We start from the raw sequence: 23,645 nt of genomic DNA on the forward strand, positions 1-23,645 counted from the left end.
ATGAAATATCCATCTTCACGAGTTGCCTTTTAAGTTACGTAATTCTGAGGAGAAATGAAATTCAGATATGTTGTTTAGAAGATGAATTTCCTTAGGATAAAAAATGAGCCAGTGCAGAGAAGTTCAGCTGGTATTTATCAGCGTCATTTTTTTGCATGATGACAATATGTAGATGTTTACTGTTTAAAAGCCAGGACTTCCTGAACTGTATTGGATCTGCAAGATTTCGGTAGTGTCAGGCAGTCAGTCCTGCTTGTACTTCTGCAGCAGGTTCTGCTTTGTCACTAGTTCCAGTGTTGCCAAAATATCCTCTGCTGATATGTTGTGATTAGGAAGAGGGAGCCAGAAAGGCATTGCCGCATGTTTAGAACAAGTTACTTCAGCCATGTGTTTGTCTCTCTGATCTATATTCAAGCGAAGCATTGCTTTGCCTCTGGAACCAGGTTGACTGCCTTGCCTTTGGGATAAATACTGTGATAAATACTGTGGTGCTGCAGATCTGCACGTCCGTCTTCAGCAGCAGGAACCAGTTGCTCTCTAACTGCAGAACCACTGCAGCACATGAAGCAGAACACTTCAAAATCAGATTTGATGGCACGTAGCCGCAACTCCACAGCAGGCTGTGGCTTGCCGCCGGGCTACTATCCCAGTAGAGGTGGGGTAGTAGGTTTTTACAGTTTAGATGAGGTTGAGTTTCCAGAATTTAGTGTTCTGATCAATTATTAGGTGCTAATAATTTGGCTTATTGAAAAGGTTATCGTGTAGTACGTACAAACTTTCTTCCATCTGTGGTGCGAAATGTCAGCATGGTCTTTGACTGGGTCGCCTTTCAAAGCTTGCCGGGTAGTAGCAAGTCCAAAGCCATTTTTAGTTGTTGGTTCTGTAGGAGTTCAATACCATGGTTTTCCCAGCGTTTCAAAGTGCTTTCCTTTCATTTATCATCAGCAAGATTCATCTGCGGTCAGAATCCTCCATATTATTCTCGGTTTGTGGCAGTTAATTACATGTTCCCCTTTAATTTATTGTTAGAACTGCTCTTGCACCTGTAGTTGGTTCTTCCAATTTTTGGCCTCCTAGGGGCGGGGGGTGAAATCCAGTGGTTTTTTTCTGAGATTGCTCACAATCATGATTCATGAAAATCACTTCCCCTAGAGGAGTAGTAACTGTAGGTATTAAAAGTTACATTTGAATGGATTCGGGGAATGCTTTGCTGAACAAAAGAGAAAACAGATTTGCTTTATCATGCTAGGTTGGGCTCCTGAGGTGGTGTTTTATAATAGGGCTTTTCTGAATGAGCTCATCTAGTCACTGCACGCTTCCCCAGTACATTCAGAAGACCTCCGTTTATCTTTAAATATGCTTTAAGCGCTTTGGGGGAAAAAAGCTTTAACCTTAAAACCTAATAGGAATGCAGCAGAGCAACCGTGGTTTAGAAATGGGTGACATCTGCTTGTTTCTTTGCATTACGGGTCTCTGTCGCCCGGCAGCTGTGGCGAGCTCTCCCCGCACCTCTTGCAACGTTGTCATGAATTTCAGCCCTGGGAGCGTTGCCGATGAAAAGCAACTTGGCTTCCACATCCGTATATTATGAAATATACTTCCACAGTATAATCTAGAGCACAGAGCCTTTGGGTATTGGCTGTGAATTTGAAAACAGAAGTGCCTCTGATTGTGCCCTTAAAAAACCAACCAAACAAAAACACTAAAAATGTACAGCTTCTAGGGTAACTGAAGAGTTTGTAGTCGTGAGCAGCCTTTCTTTCAAAAAAGAGTAGGACACTTAGGTTTTCACTGTTCCCAGTCAACTTAATAAAGGATCCCTACAGAGTCAACTGTGTTGTACATTGAAAAAAAGACAAAAAGAAAAGATCCCTTCATCAGAATAATCTTAATGAATAGAAAAAGTTTGCCTGTACTGGAAGTTTGAAGAGTATTTGGGAGGTCGTATGACATGGACACAGTTTGCAACCTCACTATGAAATTAATAGTTTTCAGGATTAATACTGTCAATAAGCACACTCTTCAAAATGTACGTAAAATACCCAGTTATTCAGTAATGGGGAAGGATTTAATGTTGGAGTCCTTTGCAGCTCCTTCTGGTGACGCACAGGAGAGTTGCGTTATTTCACTTGGCCGCCTGCCTTACGTGTGCTGGCCACCAAGACAGAACAGGTTTCAATGTGGTGCAAAGAAACCACACTGGTATTTGAAGTCTTAACCGTAGCTATACGATGGCATTGCATTCCCTGCGTTAGCCATGCACTGGCACAACGTGTACTCATATGTTGAAAGAGCTGTTGGAAAGAAAATTGCCATTTCTTGAGCACAGTAACAAGAATCCATACGTAATTCAGGATGTGCTGCTTTCTGGGGTTTGTGCAAGATGATTATTACGCTTCTAACTGAGGTGAAGCTACCCGAGCACATGCTCTTCAGTGGTCTGCGAGAGCAGGCCTGACCGGTGCTCTTGGTATTTTCTGTGGCGCTTAATAAGCGTCAAGGGGTGTTACCGTCTGTGCCGTAACTCCGCAGGAGGCTGGAGGAGAGAGGGCCCGTGGTTTGCACTTTTGGCCACCGTGTTTGATAACGCAGGTTTGTGATCATGCATGCACCTGACTTGAGACAGGGCGGGATTTGGGGGATTACATTCATTTTCATATAAACAGAATTGCAGTAACAACATATTCAACGTCTCCTACTTGATTTTTTTTTTCTGCTTTGACGCAGAAGTGTAAAATACGTGGTTAAGTAATGGCGGACATTTTTTAGTGATTTTATGAAGATCTCAGGAAATACATATCGGACTTTGCCTGGTATAAACATGACATGTTAGATCTTGCAACCGGTACTCATTAAGGGGGACTTTTAAATGTATATTATAAGCTCTCACTGAGCGCTCTCCTCCTCCACAAGAGGATTGCCTATAGCTAAAGATTGCATATACATGTCAATATAAACTTAAAGCTCTAATTCCCAATCAGTAGGTGATATGCATTAGTGACAGTAATAGTATTAAGGTATTTTTGGTTTGGAGTACTGAATTTGTAGTTTTACCAATTCCTTTCAGTATCATTATTACGTAGTTTTGTTGCCGACTTTAGGATGCGAAACGTGCCAGTTCTGTAACGGCAAAATCCAAGTGTGTATGAATGAAATACAGAAATAGCCGATTTAAAATGTAATCAAACCAAGTAAGCAATTTTGATGTTAGTAAGAATGAAAAACAATGGACGTTTTCATGGATTCAGCAGGTCTTGTGGTTTTCAATGGGTTGTCTTCACTAAAGATACCTAATGAATTTAAAAGAAATAATACAAAATCTACAAGTTGCAAATTCATATGAGAAGTACATTTAAATTGCCTTAGAAAACCAAACTGTTCCACAACCTGCAGGATGTGGTGCTTAACCCCCACTAAGGAATTTGCGACCGTACGGGTAGATCAAACTGTGCCTTTAAGCATTAAGTGATGAGTACTGTTGGTGCTGGTTTGTGGGAGGAGCAAGGTCAAAGAGCAACGGGCAATTTGTAAGCCGCTCCGCTGATTTTGTGTAGTCCTTGAGATGGACTCTGAACCCAAATTCCCTGTAAGGAAATTCCCACCCAGCTTTGACTTGCTGTAGTTAGTTAGTACCATTTCACAGCGGTACCCCAGACGGGAGTTGAGATGCATCCTTTCAGAGAATATATGCACCTTTTTTTTTTAACAAGAGGAAATTTATTCGATACCATTTGACTAGAGCAATCATGGGAAATCTGGCAGGGGCTCATATATAGAAATTGCTTCATCTCGGGATTCACAGGTGCTTTGTACTTGGGGCTTAGTGTTCCTGGGCACAGCCAACACTGAGCCAGAGCCTTCCAGTGCTGCTGCCCAGCGTCTCATCAGGCAGCGGTGGAACTTATAGCTCAGGCGTGATGTATTACTCAGTATTACGCGAGTCGCGCCACGCCTACTGTAAACGTGCGCTGCTGAAGCAGAGCTATGTTACGCTGGTGTCGCTGCTTCCGTTTTCATTCAGGTACAACCCAAGTACCGACCTGCTCTCCGCGATGGTGTTAGCTCACAACTTACTGAGCTGTTACAAGAAGCGATGGGAATGCTGGCGTCTTCCCCACGTGCTGGGCTGACGGTGACGTTGTACTTAATTAGCTGATTCAGCAGGCTTTTCTAGTCACTTTAGAAAGGACGACGCGCACATCCTTGTAATGGTACTGTTAATTTTTACTAACGTGGAAATTAGGGGAGAAATGAAATTACTTGCTCCAAGTGACAGAGCAGAATTGGTCAGGGGAGAGGTTTAGAGTCCAGGAGGTCATGCCTTCCCGTGTTGTGCTGAAATCATTAATGTAGTCTTCGTCTAGAAACAGGTGGTGAACAGAAAAAGGAGGAGCTCTAGCAGAAAGGTGGGAGTAAAAAACACGGGAGGAAAGACTTGAGATGACTGTAAAGTAAGAAACTGAAGGAAGATGAGAAGAAAAACAGCATGAAAAATGAAACAATGGAGAACGTTGACCATCAAGAGAGGTAAGTGATCATCGATAATCCAGAACTACTCTTCGCCATAACCCTCTTACTCCTTAGCACCTTGAAGATGGGCGTTCAGAAATTAGAGGGTGACAGCAAAGAATTATTGGGGGGAAAATAAAGAAGAATGGAGACGGTGGGTCAGGATAGTAGTTCTGTTTTATGATGGGTCCCACGTGAGAGATTGGTGCCATCAAACCTTCTGGGTTTTTCTCTGTGTCTTTTTTATTCCATTGTTATGACACTCGATAAATGGATTCAGGGCCAAAACCCAGTGCTTTGCTTTACCTCTGGTTTTTAAAAGCATTTTTCTGCCTAGCATGAATCATTTTAGTCAAAGAGCTTCTATGATAGAAGCTCTTTATCTGTTTGGCTATAGGCTCTGGTGCGTACGGAGCCATTCTGTGCCGGTTTATCAAGTTGGTGTCAGTCAGATGCTGACACAGATTAAGCTTTGTTGAAATTACCCACCGCAGAATCCCACTGCAAAGCTTTGGTTCTGGGGATTGCTGAGGACGATCGCTCCAGCAGAACTGCGACTGGCTGGTGGGTGTTCTCAGGGTGGTGTCCGGGGTAGCTCCTGCTACAACAAACTTCACAGCCTTAAGGACATAACGTCCAAGATACGGAAGGCATCAGCGATCAGTATTCACACTGCTACATTTCTACTGATAAGACTACATAGTTGGCAGAGGCGCAGCTGTTTGGTGCTGCTAGAGCAAAAAGACTGTAACATTGTGCTTATGGCTATCAGTTAGAAGGCAGAAATTTGTAAAAGTTTTAAGACCCGTCGCCTAGTGTTGTCATACAGTTGAGATGCTCAGACACTGAACAAGATGACGACAATTATTTGGAAAACAGAAATAAATACCAGGCGTGCACTATCGCTACGTACCCGCTGACCAGAAACAGGAGAAAAATGTTACAGCCCCCAGTGGATGTAAAAATGGTGCTGTACAACAGCGTTAACTTCTTGAAATCCACACTTGACCTCTCAGGCTGCACCCGCTCACCTGCCCTTATGCTATTTTTTTGGTTCTCATTTGTAAAAGGATGGGTCCGATTCTGTGTCTTTTCCACCGTTGATATGTTAAGAAAATGATAAGCTAAACCCTTGTACAGGCTGTTAAAAGTATTTTTGCCTACATCCCTGTAACTTACGGGGAGATTACAAAAGCAAGGTGAGTTTAGTATTATGAAACACTTAGACGTGGGGTGGTTAATAGCTTATTTGAATGAAATACTATCAAAGGTAAAATTTCCAGTTATGTAGTCAGTGTACAGTGAGGGAGGGAGACGGACCACCCAAAACCTGAGGCTTGTGCAGTTCCTAATGTGCAACGTATCAGAAGTGAAAAAGTAGACGCAAAAGAGAGGGTAAGGCTCATCTTGGCTCTGCAGCAGAAGTTTGGTACATTTGATGAACACTATGTAAATTGCGTTGTAAGAAATTCAGTAAAAGCACCTGAAAAACAGCAGTGGAGGAGTGCAGGTAGCTCAGAAACCAAGTAACCTTCGCATGAAATGAGTAACTGACCCGGTCTGGCTCACTGGAGACCATTTCAGGAACAAGGCAAGACATTTTGCATCAGCATACAGACTGAAAGCCAGCAGTTGTCGCTAATGGCGTGCAATGGTGGAAGGACAAAGCACGGTCAGGAAAAAAATTATTAACTTTTGCCTCAATTGGGTGGTGTTTACCGTTGTGCAGGCTCAAAAAGGCTGAGGAATAAAGTCACTGATTTTGGCATTCTAGGATGGAGTGCTGAGGATAATGTGGTTCTTCATTTGCAAGGAATTAAGACACGTGATCGGGGAAAAAAACCCCAGTGTAACAGATTTTAATATAAAAACATTCATTTATAAATTTGGTTTATCTGCAGTGAAGTAAACACAATGAGAAAAACTTAACGGTAGGTAGAGAAAATCCTCATGCTAAGTTTTGACTACCTGCATCTGACCTTCTGTATGTGAGTTTCGGGGTCCCTGCCTGCCCCTCCCACCTGTGTAACCCAGCAGCCCCCTGAGGGTATCATGGTAAAACCAACTCCAGACCTCCTCCTCCCCCAGGCTGTGGTGCCGCGAGGAATTGCTGCAGACCAGGCACGGCCAGCTCCCCCCGCCAGACCCCAAAGCTGCCATCGCTGCCTCTCCAGCAGCCGTGGCTCAGCACTGCCCTGGCGCTGAGGCCCAGGCAAGCCTCGCCTGCAGGGCTGCAGCTTGACCAAGCTCTCAGAAGCAGCCTTGGAGCTCTTCTTCAGAGCACCTTATTAGCTTCCTCCTAAACAGATGATCATTATTAGATCATACTGGTGGAGAGAAGCATCTAGAAATAGTCTGGCAAAGACTGACCGGAAGATACTGTTAGAAGTTTAATGGGAGGGGGGAGTCTTTCACTGTAGACTGATTAGAACCAGTGATCTTTTCACATGCTTCGGTTGATTAATTAGTATTTCAGCCTGAACACAGCACTAAATATGCTTCTGAATTTAAGAGGCCAAAAAAAAGGCCATATAAACAATAGTAAAAGCAGTGAAGCGCATAGGATTTTCCTGTCCCGCCCCATCACAATTTCCTCTTCAACTTCTAACGCAAATGGGCGAGCCCAAGACTAAACCCTGCCCTGCGTCCGCAGTGAGTCTGGGCACGGAGCATCACTGATGCTTCACCAAAAGCGAGTGCCTGCTCTTCTAAGCAGCCCTTACATGGCGTTCAGCCCAATCTGACTCCCAAATTCCTCTTATCTTTTCTAATAATGGCTTCAAGCAGTGAGTTCCGTGCAAATGCAAGAGATAATTAGTTCTGGCGCATTAAATAATGTGTTAATTAAGCATGGGTGTTACGTGAACGCGTCAGTACCAATCCTGTGGTACACAGCCAGGTGTGCTGGCTCCTGAGCCTCTCCCTTACCGCGTGCTGCGCGGCACTCACCTGTCGATACTTGCTTGTTTTGTACAGGTCGCTATTTTTTAAGAACAGACAAATCTGAAGCGCGCCAAGGCCCACCGCACACGCGCAGTGAGCTTTAATCAGACTGGCAGTTCTGATACACAAAACCATTCTGAGGTCCTCTGTCATTCATTACGACCTGCTACAAAAAAAGAGAGGCCAGATTCAATTCCCCTTATCATCAAGCGAGAACACCAGATTTAGTAGCTTCAGTTACTTAAAACCTAGCCCTTTCCTCACAGAAGGCAAGCTTTATTCATGCCTGCCCCGTACGCTGTTTTAACTGAACTTTGCAGAAGGACAAACAGCATCTTTGAATGATCTGAAACCCCATCACGTACCATGAAGTAGGTTGTTGCAACTTCTGTTAATGGATTAAAGTATTTAAAACAAATTAAATCATTAGTACACGGGTTTTGTGATGTAAACAATTTAATAAGTACATAAAGCACATATAAAGCAAAAGATTAAAACAAAATTATTGTTACAGCCACCGTAAACTATAGAAAACAAATTTTCACAAGCATATTGCTTGCACAGCAGGTTTTACAAAACAGTGTACCACAAGCAATACCACTCCCTGAAAACTACAACCTGGAAATAAAAATCACAGTAGGTATTTACTTACATCACAGACTGGTCAGACTAGCATTGATTTAACTACTTTTCAAAGTCTTCATGGTGCTGCAGGATACATTAAAGCTCGCACAAGAAATGTGAATTGAGTTCAAGTGCAAAAAGATTAAAAAGATGCCTGGATATTCTGACAACTGCCCTGGTCATCGTTTAAAACCCGCGGCTCCTCAACTTTTTGCCTGTGCACGTTTATCACAACCCTTTTTGTAGATCCCCGTTACAGCAACTGCATAACTCTGAGGTGGGTTTGGAGCTGCTGTTTTAGAAATGCTGTTCCCAAACCACAGTTTGGGAAGAACTTCAGCCCAGCACTCCTCGTACCTTCTATCTGGCTGTAGGAAGGTGAAGCCCCGTATCCACCCTCCACATTCCTCACACCCAAAACCACGTATACTGGGAGGGGAGTACAGGAGCGAGGCTTCATACAGGCAACAGGAGGACCTTATGCATTTGCATACAAAACTGAAGCAAAAATGTAAGAGAAAAATTGATTCTATCTTTCACTAAGGCTGGCCTCAGCCTATTATTTACTATCACAGAATCACAGCATGGTAGAGGTTGGAAGGGACCTCTGGAGATCATCTCATCCAACCCCCCTGCTTGAGCAGGCACACCCAGAGCAGAGGGCACAGGAACGCATCCCAGTGGGTTTTTAATGTCTCCAGGGAAGGAGACTCCACAGCCTCCCTGGGCAGCCTGTGCCCCTGCTCTGGCACCCTCAATATTATGTCATTCACAATATTTTGGTCTGTTGCATGTGTGTCACAAATGTAGTTTAAAGTTTAGTACGTTATATGCATGATGTTAAACTAGGACTGAAAAGTTCTTGTTTCACAATCCAAACTTTAGTAGGAAAAAAAATCATAAACAAAAGAACTACGAAAGCATAAACAACTGCCTAAAAGAAACAAAGCAGCACTCAGTACCTACTGAAGTTGAATACAGGCTACTATCTAGGAGGCACAAGAAAGATTTGATCATTTTCACAAACTTGCTTATACACTTTACAAATGTTTGGATAAATACTCTGTAAAGATTAGAAAGGAAATAAGTTACAGTTACACTACTGTCTTGCATGCTTTTTAAAATGTCTGCACCGTGCTTTCTTTCTCTCACCCTTTCAAAAATCTTTTTAAATACAATTTAGGCTGTGCACAACAGTTTTGTTTGGAATAGTCTACCTTTAAAAAAATCTTAAAAGTAGAAAATTCAACTGAAACTCAATCAAGACCAGCTTATCTAAAATCTTGATGGGGCAGGGGGAACAATGGGAAATGCATTTGCTGCCCCTTTGAGGAGAAGGGGTATTTCTGTACATTCCAGTATTTCTATTTTTATTTACTCCCACGGGACTCCCACACACACTTAATTTAACTTCACAGTTCCAGGGTAAGGGAGAACCTGTTGCACAGCAGAAAAGGAGGCCACGACACAGTCCCTGCTTTGTTCCTACCCCACCTTTCCGTACACAACAGTGAATATTATTCACCAGTGTGCTTCTGAGCTGCGGCTGCACGATGAAAATGCCTCCACAAAGAATTTATAATGCGTTTTGCTTGAATGTCAGCCCTAAATCTGCACAAAGAGCAAGTGTTGTCTTGGCATTCCAGTGCTTGCTGGTGTGGGTAGTTGAGATACGCGCTCCCACTGGGGCACGGGCTGGCTGAAAAAAGGAAGATTGCAAGAAAGGCAGCTGCAGAATTGCATTGAAATGCTTCAAAAAATCATCAGAAACAAGTGCAAGCAAATAAACAGTCCAGGCCCAGGAACTTTTCAGTTCCAAGTCTTTGAAATTCATCCTATAAGGTGCTTTTCATGGGGTCTTATTTACCAAAGACCTGTTTACTTAGTGGAGTCTGGAGAACTGCCAGGGGGCTTTATTCTGTTTCAGCTCTTCCATGAACACCTTCAGCATCTATCAGTACTCTGACACTACAAAATTCAGCAAGTTACAGCTATGCAGGTTTTAACACAAATAAGACTATTGGCCATCTAGATCTCCTCTGCACACGCATGTGTAAATAAGTGACACCACAACCCTTCCTTGATACAAAAGAAACCAAAAGGCATTGATTCAAAGGCTAAAAAAATAATGGCTGAAACAACTGTCTGTGGCACTTGCTGAGTATTTTCCACACTGAAACCCTCCTATGACAGAGCTTCCTCAGGCACGTTTTCATGCACCAATATTATCATTGTGTGAAATGGCGCTGGAGATGCTTTGGCCCTGGAAGTCCTACTGTGACTGACTTTTGCCAAGATAATAGAAGTCCTCTGTGCTTCCAGCTGAGATCTGCAAATCAGGACCCTGTAACATTTTATGGAGTTGTTCTTAAAAAAAAAAAAACCCCAAACCAAAAACCAACACCAACAACAAGCCCCAAATAACTACTTTGGCGAGGTTATAAAAAAAAGTTAGAATTGTCTGTAATTCTCTACTGTTTTGCAGACATTTAAGTGCTTCAGACCAGCAGTTTACTGAACAGTAACAGAGATAAAAAGATGGTGTCCTGTCCCCTCATATACAATTACAGAGAGCTGCAGAGAATCATAGCAATCATGTTCATGCCAAAAAATACAGAACCTGTGTACAACTTGTAGCCATTTTTTTCAGTCATCACTAATAAAAGTGAGTTGGTTTGTTTGTTTTATTGCTAAGCAAGAGCGTACATACCTCTGTATATTCTGTATGCAGAATCTACGTTTTTGGTAATGTTTCCCTGGTGTACAAAGCGCATTTCATGTGCTGTTTTTATTGAGAAACACAGTATATGAACAAGACAGCAAGAGTTGAGCTAGCCAACCAGGTTCCAGAAAATAGCAGTGTTGGGAAAAGTCTCTGATACTGGCAGTAACAGAAAGTGGTTCTCTGAAACTTTTGAAAAGTTTTACAAAAAGTGGTTTTCTTCATCCTCACAGCAACTGCGTGTTGCATGTACGGACGTTACGTACCTACAGAAACGCCCGCGTAGTTGCTGAGTCTTTGTCATAAAGACCATAGTCCCCAGTTTGTAAACATGAGAACCAAAAAGACCAAATACACAACTAACTTAGTACCAGCTACCAAGTGTGAGAAGCTTCTGGTTTTAAGTTCCTAGAGTATTTTTCATCCAGTGGCCTAAACATTGCACCTCTTTGGGGAAGGGCTATTACACGTTGTGCTTCCAAGCGCGGAGCTGTGCAGCACACCGACATCCTGCAGCGGTCGTACCATCGCACGTCAGTTTTAAACCACAGGGTAGCGCGTATCGCGTCCCAGTGCGACGCTGCGAGACGGCCAGCTCGGGAAAGCTGCACGCGCTCACCCAGCCCAGCGAGCATCACAGGTTAGAACCGGGCAACGGACAGCAAAGGTTGCCAGCGGTTATTGAAAAATCCGTACCCAGCCAGCAACTAGGAGCATTGCTTTCTGCAACGCACAACTTCAGCAACTACCTCAAACAAGATATTCAGCTAAAACAAAGGTTTTACTGTCCTACAGTAGTTCAGCTCAAACGCTTACGCAGTGTGTAAACACACAAGCACAAGGCTCCACTTATCGTTTACAGGGCGAAGGGTACAGTGAAAAGATCTTAAACTTTGCCACTTGAACAGCAGCGAGCTAATGTGCCATCTGCGTAATTTATCAGAGGAGGCGGCTTAATCCTGGAAAGGGAAAGAATTCAAGTAATACCCTTTCATTAATTACATGAAGAAATGGTTTGTTACACGATTTCTCATATGAAATGCTTGGAACAGAAATCTTCAGTTTGCACAGAATAAAGCAGCTGGACTATTTTGTGCACTTGGGGTTCGAGATAATATCTGTCAAGCCGTCTCCTCAGCAATGCCATCAATGGATCTTAAAACACGCTCTCGCACAAGCAGGCTGAGAGCCTGGCCACGGCGCTTTTCCTTTTACTAACATCTCTTTCCAGCTCAGTCCCTCAGTGACTGCCAAGCTATCTAGGGATTGTCTTGCATTTAGTGCTCTCATCCAGCTCCATTTTGCAAATATCTAAGAACGACACACAAAAGCAGACTGAAGTTTCTCTAAATGGCACAGCATACAAATGCATACAATGCACCACATTAAATGTTCATAAAAGTTCCTCTCAGCAATGTTTCTAGAGCCACCTGGATTTCTAATACTCCTCGCTACTACCCAGAATAGCTCCTCTTGTTTCCCAGAGCTATGCCTTTTTTTTGTTGTTTTCAGTTTAAAGCCAAGCATTAAATTACACATCTGCAAGTACCGTCCTGCTGGCTAAGTCAACTCTTGCATTATAGCAGTTACACCTTCCTTTAGTCCCACCCTTCCTTTTTAATTGTACTTTATTTTGCTGTAGCTGTGCAGTTCTCTATTCCTCAGAGCTCACCTTGCCCGAGCCCCGCCGGGGAACGTGTCTTTCACCTCCAAAGAATCTGCCCAGCGAGTCAAGTAGACCCGAGTCTCTGTGCCTTGGAGATCCATGTCTAGCATGGTCTGTAGTGCTCGCAGATGCCATTTTTGATCCGTGCCGGAAAGAGGAGCGTTTTTGTGAAGCCATCAAATCCGAATTCTCTGAAGCTGCTGCACTGTCCTCTTGGATGGTCTGTAGCTCGTCTGACTCTGAGGGCCGATCTTTGAAGGTGTTGTCTTCTCTTCCTGGGGCATCTCGGGAAAAGAGGCGGATCAAGTGGGGGCGACCAGTCGTGTCAGCTGGGTTGGCCTCGGGCCAGGCATTCTTCGGGTCTGCTGTGCCTTTGGAGTCTGTCACCGCTGGGCTCTTCGTGGAGGTCCCATTGTTCTGGTTCACATCTGCCTCTCCTGCAAACAACAAGGATGAGATATGAATACAGGCCTGTGAAAAACAGCCCTGGAACAATGCTGCTTTCTCTCCCTCGCCTTGAGATGCTCATTTCATACAAAACCCGTAATATGTGCAGTTGTAATGAAACTATGTTCTCTACCAGCCTTTAAGAACATTAAGCTCTCTTGGAACTGAAACCACGATGATGTTCTCACACAGAATTTGCAGTAGTTCTAGGTGGTTTTTTCATTAAACATATTTGTAAGTAGATCAGCAAGTTGTCTGAAGCACAACTGAAACTAACTTCACACGGAAGGGTTACTGACCAGGAGGCTTTCAGCAAACGGATCAGAATTCCCGTACTTTCCCTTGAAGACTGCAATTCTAAGATGTGCCGTTTTTCTCCAAAACGGAAAAAAAATAAAGTGACATTGCAGGCCTGCGCCGCCTCAAGTGCACGTTCCCTCTCCCACAATGTCGGGCCTTTTGTAACTGAAGGTTTTGTCCCCATTTGGGGTCCCACACTGTAACTTCAATACCGATCAAACAGGTGTAATGAGGGGTGGGTTTTTTCACTATTTAAGTTGTCCTCCCTTCAAAAAAGCAGGGAACACTGAACCGCAATTTCTGCTCGGCCTCCCATGGTGGTTTTTCTCCATGCGTGATCCTGACACTCAGCATACAATGTTCTAGCTCTGACGATGAAGGCCTAGAGCAAAATGGTCCAGTTTGCCCTTAGGGCTTGTGAGAAGAACAATTATCAGAAACTGATGAGGTTTTAGCCAAGAAAGGCGCCAAGACACTCCTCGTGGTGCAAGTGAAATGTCTGCTGCCGTCTCCACAGTTGGGTTCTCATGCACACGGTAAAACGTTAGAAAAGAATCAGTTGCAGCAAACTTAACCTGTAGTAGCTCCTCTATCGGTGACAAAAAGATTTATAGAGGGTTTTTTGTGGTCTGTACCATTATTCCTACTGTTCTAAAGGAAACCACATCCACTGCAGAATTTGTCTTGCCCCCAAGGAACACCTTAAAGAATATTAGTAGGTCACTGCTTGAGAAGCAACCTTCAGAGCAGACACCTCCCACGCACTCACTCCATGTCAGAAACATTTCTGGAGTTAACAGGACTTCAAAATTTCAGAGGTAAGTTACAGTTAGTCATATGTTACCTTTAGGGTCTTCTAATTACCTTATTAAAGCCCCACTGGATTTGGTCCTTGTTGCCATGGGAAGGACAGGATCTGGCAAACGCCGTTAGGTTTTCAAAGTACTCTGGCCTCAAGTGCTTTGCTGATCCACCAGAGCAGAGCAATTTTAGACTTGACACAGTCATTTCATATGATTTCGCCCACCCATGGGGCACTAAAGAGACCTCTTCCTAGGCTGAGAATAATTCTGGAATAATTTTATGGATAACAACACAAGACAGTAATGATGGCTTCTGCAAATATACGCCAGTGCTTAGGTTACAATTTGTTGTAATCAGTCTGCTACAGTTTTTCCATAGAAAAACATAATGTGCAGTTTTTGCTGTGCAACCTTTTTTTTTGTTTGTTTCTTCTCTGAAAGCTACCTAGGAAATATTGGGGAACCTCAAGAAAATTTTCTTTGGTTAAAACATCTGAAAGGATTTCTGGGGAATACAATTATTTAACTAATGCTAATTACCACTGAAGACCTCATCAGTGGGGAAAAGGAGAATATTTGCTGGCAACTTGGGCGTTCTGGTTTTCCTGAAAAGATACTGTCAAACTTATGAGAAACTATTAAAGCCCCCAAATAATTTTCTTAATCCAACAAAAGAAAAAGGAGCTAACATGGATATACGACACGTTCTAAAACTGTAAAACATTTTAAAGAGCAACTCTAAGCCTAGGTTCTATACCATAATACAGATCCATTCACGGACAGAAAAAGAAAAACAAACAAAAGGGCTATTGTGTTTAATTAAATGCATTAACAAAACACCGGAGCATCTGCATACTGATACTTTTTATAACAGTTGTTCTTTGTGTCACTGAATACGGGTATTGGTAAGCGACAAAGAGGGGTATTTGTGCCACAAAAGTAGCTTCTCCCAATGCATACGCAGTGAGCTATAAAGTATAAATCTTTCTGTATGCTTTATTTCAGTAGTGAAAGCACACATTTAAGTCTTCCTCTAGATTTTCTGCATGCTTAAGTCTTCTCTAATATTTAAAAATATATAGCAGAGAGCTATTGTTAATATTTGAGCTAATCAAAGTCTGCAAGTGCATTTGGAGAGACAGATTGCTTTAATAATATCTTAAGGATATCCAGAATTAACGGAGCATGTAAACATATGCTTATTCTTTCATTTAGAAACAAGTATTTAGACGTCTGTTAAAATCCATTATAAATGCTGTGCATATGATGCATATAATGATACTGATAATCTTGGTTTTGTTTCTCCCTGCAAGATGAAGCTCTCTTGTTAAAGAGTACCCTTCCTATACCACATCGCTTGTACAAGAGAAAGCTGCCCAGAGAGGAAGAGGTCTCTGGGCTTTTTTTTTTTTTTTTTTTTTTTTTAAAAAACCTCAAAAATGGCTTAAAGAGTAAGTACAGCAGAATGCACTGCCATAGCCATTCCCAGGCGGCTCTTAAAGTGTCACCTATTTACATTTAAGTGAACAAAGCCATTCAAAGCTGTGCAAGTGAGAACAGGAGAAAAGCACATCCTCACTCTAGCCCAGAAGCGGCAGGAGGAAGCCAGACGCCGAGCAGGGACGTGGCGCTCCAGGCGCGGCTGAGGACCGCTCCCGAAGGCAACGCCACCTTTCCGCTTCCCCTCGCTCCGAGCAGCTCTTGAGCCTGCCGCTGGCACAGTTTTCCCCATGCTTGTTGGTCAGAGCCATTTGTTCCCTGTGTACGCAGTGACTCCCAAAGTGAATGAATACAGAGGGACCAAAAATTCTGAGCAGTCTGTTAACGAAACAAAATAGAAATTCCAAAGATGCTTTCAATGAAACAATAATAAATCCAACCCCTCATTGCCTTTAATAGGGGTTGGGCCACATATAAGTATTTTCAAACCCACGGTGCCTTAATGCTCAATTTGACATTAATAGTTTATTCCGTTTCTTGAGAATCAAAATAATGCTTTTGCATAAGCCTCTAATTAGCTGGGACCTCTCAGCCCAGTGGCTCGAACAATAGCTACTGTCAAGACCATGGAAACCTGTTTTATACAATCTCTGATGGAGAGCCCTTGGATACAAATGCCCTTCTCATGGGTCACTTGGTAGAGCTGCTCTGCGATAGTCCCTCCTCCTGTATAGAGAAGTCCATAGTTTCTTCCATACAGAAGACAACCTAGAAAGAGGTTGCTGAGCTAAGAGTTTTAATGTGGTAAATTAAAAAAATATTACAAGTTTTTAATCTCTTCCCATCCCTTCCCAGTCTTGCTTTCTTAAAGATAGTTGTAATTCCTCTCACATTCTTATTGCCGCTCCCTCTACAAATGCTGTAAAATAAATGATGAAAATTAAGCTGATAAAAGCCGACGCACATTCCCCTAGTTTGGCTCCTCAAGAGAGGCTTAGTTCAACAGTCACAGGATATTAAAAATATTGATTGTAAAAATATATGACAGCAGCTTAAATATTTGTATAAGATCTTAAGAATTAAATATTATTCACACATTACAAACACCGGGAACTACATTAATCAAATTTATAACATCCAATATTTAATATTTTTTATAGTAACTACAGATTGCTGTGACTGATTACTAATTTCCTTTTTCTTGGCCTCTCTCAGGGTATGAAGATGAAAGCTCTCTCACTTTAACTTTAGGGACCTTTCATTTTTCATTTTAGCTTAAATCATGTATATTTATAAAGCAGTGCTCTTCAGTACATGAAATATAACGCGTATTTGCCCTTTTCTACTTTTTGGGTCCTATTTCTTTTATAGGACAACTACTGGATAGTTAAATATAACGCAGTACAGTTCTCAATTCTGAGTCAACTATGTGTCAGTACGTTTACTGAAATGCTGATACTAAAATATTAGTTAAAACCTCTGGAATTTTGCATTGACATACCTGGTTTTAGTCACTTGAACAACAAAACATTACACCTAAAAACCACTCAGCTTTTTAACACCTAAGATTTCAAGATCTTCAGTAAGCTGTAGTAGTAAGGCATATGTGCAATCTATTAGTAATAGTTTGCCTTGCATTATTTAAGAGGCTGAAAGCCACTCTTCTGGAACATGTGGCTTTAATAACATTTGTGGTAATATCAGGGCATTTGAAAGAATGAGAAGGACAGAAAATGCACATCTGTCATTACTACCTACGAGGGGCAGTTGAGGATATCTGGGTTCCAACTCTGCGTTAAGGCAACTGTTTCAGAACATTTTGCCCTTCCTTTTTACGCAGTTAAGTTCTCTACAAAAAGGACCTTAAGGAACTGTTTTGCAGGAAGTATTGCATAAGGCACCGCTGGAAGCTCCAATTCAACTCTAAGCTTTGGATATTGTCATGAAATCACACACTTCCATTGTTCCCGCACTATCACACACCTCTCCCAGCTCTAACTGTTCTTGAGTAGATGGGGCAATGGAGCTTTGGGTGTGCATGTAAATGAGAAGTCTGAACATGCAGCAGTAATTACACACCCTGACCTACTACAAAAGCCAGGATCAAATCAAAATCAGACCAATTTAACACTTAATTTCCGCCAGCGTAGCAAAAGCTGTTCATCCTGCAGACCGGCACAGGTCGTCTGCCAGAAACAAAGGCCAGTCCTGGCTTCCAGCCAGTGCTGATGAGACTAAAAGGAGAAAAGGGGGTGAGAGAATGGGTGCAAACCAGTAAACTGGTGCAGAGAAAGGTTCAGCGAACAAGCCTACGGATCTCCTGGTCCTTTGCTGAGTGGCTTCAGAAAAATACAGGAGTTATCCCATGAAAATGCGTGAGGCAGTTCCACTCTCACCCTTGAGCCCCAGTGAGAGGGACAATCCAGCTCCTGGTTTGGACTTTTACTACAACGCAGCTCACAGCAGAACGGAGTAGACACTGCAGCATTTAGGCTCCACTACATAAATATTTGGGGAGAAGGAGGAAAGAATTATGCCTGCATTGTTACATCTGAACTGCAAAGCTTGATTTATCCTCATTATGCTAAGACTCTACAGACAAAAAACGGCTCTCGGCCTAACTTCACTGATATGGTTAGAAGGCACCATGCCATCAGACATTTCACTTCCCAGATCTAATTACTGGGCTTGTCTGATGCTTGTCAAACTGCTGGAAATCAATTTTTGAACAAATATTTCTGGTTTTTTAACACATATTTTGTTTGGAATAGATGGCATGCAGCATAATTGTGAAACAAACAGTTTGTCATAGCTCTGGACACAACTAGAACTGATCTGCTGGTGCATTTAGCCTTTAAACAAACATTTTTTCCCATTTGCTAGCAGAATGAATGCAGAGAGAAATGCCAGCGTGTCTTAAAATACAGGTTCACATGAGTTTAACACTCCAGCCAAGAGACCATTTCTATTACAGCTCGCTCGCTCGCTCGCTCTCCCTCCCTCCTTGCCAATGCTTATAAATTTTACGGAAAAAGAGGTAAATTTTCTCCAAAGCTTCAGAGTAACTGATGAAAGAATATTTTTCTGCACAAGAAACTCAGCTTTTCCTATGGTCTAATCAAGCTGTAGACCAAAACTCCACAAAAATGAGAAGCCATCTGCTAAGCATAACATGCATTCTTTTGACTTTTCTCCCTCACCACATACATTAGACATTACAGAGCGTATAAGGCTCTTACCAGACAAGAATGAAAGGTTGCGAAGGTGTTTCCATTCCACTGATGAGTCAAGTACACTTCTACACTGATCTGATGGAGCAGTGAATAAGGGGTCTGTTCTGGCACAATTTTCCTTACAATAAACCTTAGTCTTAAAAATATAGTAAAAAGTGGAAGACCCCCACCTGGCCCAGTATAGGCTCATAAGTATCTGTTACTAGAGTTGTATTTACTTCTGTTGAACTAAGTTGAACAAAAGACCGAGTTTAGTTCTGTACTACATCTTGGGTCAATAAAGATCCCTGGCTAAGCCTGCTGAAAAGGATTGCACTGCTGTTGGTAAAGGCACAACACGTTTTTAGAGCTGACATTTAGACTGCGTTGCTGTGGCCAGATGAAATCCACTTCAAATTTTCCAGGAAGAGCCTGACAAATGCTGCTTTCCCTGAACCCCTGATGCCTTGTGGAATACCAGTTCTTAGCTGTTCTCTGCAGGCAGCATTATGGTGGCTGAGAGCTACTGCCGGACTGAAAACCAATAGGTCAAATAATTGCTAGGCCTTCACTAATGCCTAAGTCTTGGCACAGTTGCTTCCAGGCTCATGAAAGATCTCGCCTCTCCAATCCCTCCTCAGCCCACTTCTGCTGAAGAACGGCCATGAGAGAAGCAGAGCTTGGCCATGCAGCAGAGCTTGCACAAAAACACAAAAAGGTTTTGATGGAGAGAAGGGAAGGGCCAGTTCGCATCCTATTATGGAAGTACCTGTCTTTGCAGGTTCAGCAGGAGAAAGGAGTGACAGTATGTCTGTATTATTTATGTTCATACTTTGAAGGAAATAGATACTACGTTCACTCAGGTAAAATAGGAATATCTACTTTTTAGCAGAAAACTATGCTGTCCGACAAAAATTCAAATTGCACAGTAGAATGACAATTCTTTCAGACACTAATTACTACAGAATGAAAAAATAAGTGCAGTTCCTCTCACTTCACTTCTGATACTAACTTAAAATGTATTCCAGAACTGCTGAAAAAAACCCTCAAACATCTGACATACTTTGTCATAAATTCACAAGCAGATGTCTTACTAGGTAAGACACCCAGTAAAATCTCTCTTCAAATGACTAGCAACCTACTTTCCAGGGGGCTAGTCAATGAAAAACTTGCTGCCCATCAAAGGTGTCTGTAACACTAGTGCTGCTGTTCTTTTGACACTGAGAAAAAAAATTAACCTTCCAAGCTGACTTGACAGTTTCTTCTCAGCTCCCTCAGTGCACAAGAGAGTAGGCCTGGTTGCCATCCAGAGATGTGCTGTTTTCAGGACTTCCCTTAGCAACCAGAAAGAATTCTCAAAGCTTGGGAAGAAGAGCTGGAAAAATCTACCTCTGAAGTCGCTTACCTTGAAGGTTGCCGAAACAAGAGATGTGATCTGCCAGAAACTTTCTTTACTATACATGGTCACTGATGATCTGCACAAGGATAATCAAAGTCATCAACCCCCTGCTTGGGGGACAAGAAAGGACTTTTAGATTTTAAGTACTGGGCCCAGGGTATATGTTGTTTGTACAAGCAGTACTATTTGCATGGGTCTCCCAGAACCTGGTTAAAATACATACACTTCTTTCAATATGGGAGCAACTATTTCAGGGTCCTATTTATACTGAAGCAAACTATAAAGTTACATGCAACCTGACCAGTAAAATATGTCCTTTAACAGCAAATATCATGTGTCTTATCTGCTTTCTTAAGTTTGCCTCTTTCATTTCAGGAACACAATGCTTAAAAGCTAGACGATGAACACAACATAGAAGCCAATACACATTAAGTTCATCAACCAAGTAATGCTGGATTATGGAGTGATTAAAAAAAAAAAGTATTAATTTTGCAAGTTCAGTAGGGTAATCAACAGCTTGATTTGTTGGTTTGGTTTTTTTTTCTTTCCTCTAAATTCTGTGAGGCTTCATTGTCTCAGACAAAGCATTTAACCTGTAACTGTGAACAACTGCTTTTTACAAGAGTACCGGTTTCATGATAAATGCATCCCCTAAGCATCGCTCTGCAGTAAAGCTAACAAAGGTGTACTTGTCACTTAACAGCCTTTGGAAGACGGATCCCTGTAGCAGGTGGTGCTGGTGCTGTGGGGTATTGTTGCCTCATGGTACCTCATTTGGTAGGGTAACTATACTGACTTTTTCAACTTACCTGGTAAAACCGTCACAATCAATCAACAACCAGATGAGAACAGACAGGAATGTGACATCTAGCTGGAATGGTGACACTCTAATTAACATGCCTAAGTCTTATCTTGTGAGTTAGCAAACAGCACATAATTTTTAGTTTTGCTGAAAACTTATAATTTGAGAGGCTTGATTTGATAAAACAAATATAAAATAAAAACTAAAGATACGCTGTATATTCATTGCAGCTTGTGTTCACCATTAATGTTCAACTGAAGGCAACTAAGTTTTACAGTATCACTGTCTAAAAAGTAGTAATGCTATCTGTGTCAGAGATTTTTGATATACCATCACCAGGGGCCCTCTTGCTGGAAAACTCCGATGTATTGTCAGGCTTTTCACCAAGGCACACGCAGCTCCTAGCATCTGCATCATGTCAGAGATGAGAAAGCACTTGCAGTCTGTGCAGTAATAACCCAATGTTGTAGTCCGTGCCCAAAGTCTGGATATTAACAGGAAGCACATGTGGTTACTGTGGTTGAAATGCATTAACATCCCCCTTACCCACTGTGAGGGGCTGCTCTCTGGGAGCCAGGTTTTAGACCTGATAGAGGAAAACCAACATCATACCACCCCCAAACTTGTACCCCCTGCATTATTTATGTCTTTAAGTATCCTCTTTCCTCTCTTGTCTTACTGGAGAAACTTAGCCCTTCACACAGATGCTTAAAGTAGCAAAATGAGTAGTGGCAGCAGCTGAAATAGCCATGTTCGTTCTGGCCGTGTCAAAGGGAAGAGACCAAAGCAAGCTAGTCAGCAATGCCTTTCAAGCCATAGGAACTGCACACCTACTCTATGCGTCCTCCCATTTCAGATGACACTGAGGCTTAAAAACCAGAGGTACAACAGACCCTTCCGTCTTAAACCTACTCTGAAAGTCACACCAGATTCAGCATGCCAGAAATTAGCTGAGGGGCGTAAGTTACACGTTGTCTGTCACTGCACTGAGCTTAATTTCCTCCTCTTCCCCTGTGCTAAGAGGGTTTTATAGTACAGGCTATAAACATATTTCTGCAATTCAGTGATGCATCTTTGTAAAAAACTACCAGTTACTCCTAACTTTTGAGGTCTTGCAGAAGAGTTTTCTACTGAGCCATCTGCTGCCTTTACCTAGCTGCATGGACCAGCTACATGTAAAGAAAGCCAGCTATTTGGGAACACATGGCGCAAACCCTAGCAAAAAGAAAACAGCTCTGGACATTGTTACTTGCCCCAAGGGTGCGTGAAAGTGCTGCGTGCTTGTGAGCCTATTTAAGTAAAGAAACGTGCAAGTAAAAAGAGGCATTCAAAAAAGTTAAAAATATCCCCTGTGGGAAAACAATTTTTCATCTCAACATTTTAATTAAAACCAAGCCAGTTGATTGCACTAACTGCCTTGCACTCTGCATGTTTTCCTAGAGTTGGTCACTTGGGTTATCTGTGCCACTGATTTACAATGAAGAGCTGAAACGAAGCCCACGTGGTGGCCTACCCTTGCAGAGGAATGCAGCAGTGTAGGCCTGGCTCGCAGCCTGTCTCCCTTGTTTTCTAGAGCTTCTGGCATCGCCTCCATTGCTGAGGGTTACAAAGGAGAGTACAGAAAACAAAAAAGCCTGTGGTTGAAACCAGTGGGACTTGCTATGGCAGAAATTTGGAATCTATGAGAAGCATCTGGCAATTCTCCACTCAGCCTGCAGAGAGTTTTTTAAAAACATAACCCAAGAATTTTATCGACCCACCAGTTTCAAAGAAAAGTGTTTCTTTGTATTACTAGAATATATAGGTTTGTTTTAATCCTGAATATCTCATAAAGGATCCTCCCACATCAAAGTGAGCTGGGGCATCATTTATAATGAACAATTTCATGTCCTTAAAGAAGTAAAATTAAATCACCTATTTGATCCATCAGCATTTGTAGTCTTTAAAATTTGTCCAAGTGACTAATATTAAACAAAGATTGCTTGATTAGTAACCTTTTCTGCTACAATCACACTGAACCTGAATAATTGTGAGTTTGCAAAACCTCCCACACCCTCCCAAAGTAACAGCACAACAAAATGAACAGCACTTACATCAGATTTCACAACTTCCACTATCTTTTGTATTTTCCACCTATCCTGTCAGTGCAACTGAGTACGCAATATTACAGTTCAATTTCTTTCATAACACCACAGAGAAATAGCGCCTTAAAATCAGCAGAAAAAGAAATGACAGTGAAATGAGTGAGGTGAGGACAGTGACTGAACCAGCTGGTTCAAAGGGAGTTGCTCAGAGCACGATAAAGAGCGTGAAAAACCCCAGCTGTAGAATACTTTCCGTTAAAACCCCATCACATACTGATGCCATGAAAACAGCACCAGTAGCTTCTCCAAAGGAGGGCTTGATAACATTGCTGTTTTTTCTTGACCAGGGTTTAAGTGTCTAAAGTGGTAGATTATTATTTAGGAAGTACAGACTGCAGAATAAAATACAGTTGTAATACACTACCTTTAAGAAACACACTTCAATTGCGACAACAGGGAAACTACTTGCAGCAGAAGGCTACAAGCCCCTATTTATATGAGCTGCATTTTAGTCCTACAGAATAATACTGTTCACGTGTATTAAGTTTTCCTGAGACCAACTACCTAAACCTAACCCCAATGAAACGCTTCATGGTAGTGAATATAGCCCGAAGTACTGTATGAATATGAATGCTTGTAACTCCCCCCAAAACAATGCGCCGATTGGCTGGTTTGGGGACAAAACTTCGAAGTT

At 42.2% G+C, this 23,645-nt stretch overlaps 1 protein-coding gene across 4 annotated transcripts in view; it reads right to left on the reverse strand.

Moving 5' to 3' along the window:
• The window catches only part of MBP (myelin basic protein), a 121,465-nt gene that overhangs the window by 8,257 nt on the left and 89,563 nt on the right, over window positions 1-23,645 (reverse strand). For all 4 annotated transcript variants that reach the window (XM_064443131.1, XM_064443132.1, XM_064443129.1 and 1 more), the window contains exon 4: window positions 12,471-12,901. In XM_064443131.1, coding sequence (XP_064299201.1) covers window positions 12,471-12,901 — 431 coding nt within the window. The remainder of the gene's footprint in view (window positions 1-12,470; window positions 12,902-23,645) is intronic.

Source organism: Phalacrocorax carbo, chromosome 2, assembly GCF_963921805.1.
Source record: "Phalacrocorax carbo chromosome 2, bPhaCar2.1, whole genome shotgun sequence".
Taxonomy (NCBI): domain Eukaryota; kingdom Metazoa; phylum Chordata; class Aves; order Suliformes; family Phalacrocoracidae; genus Phalacrocorax; species Phalacrocorax carbo.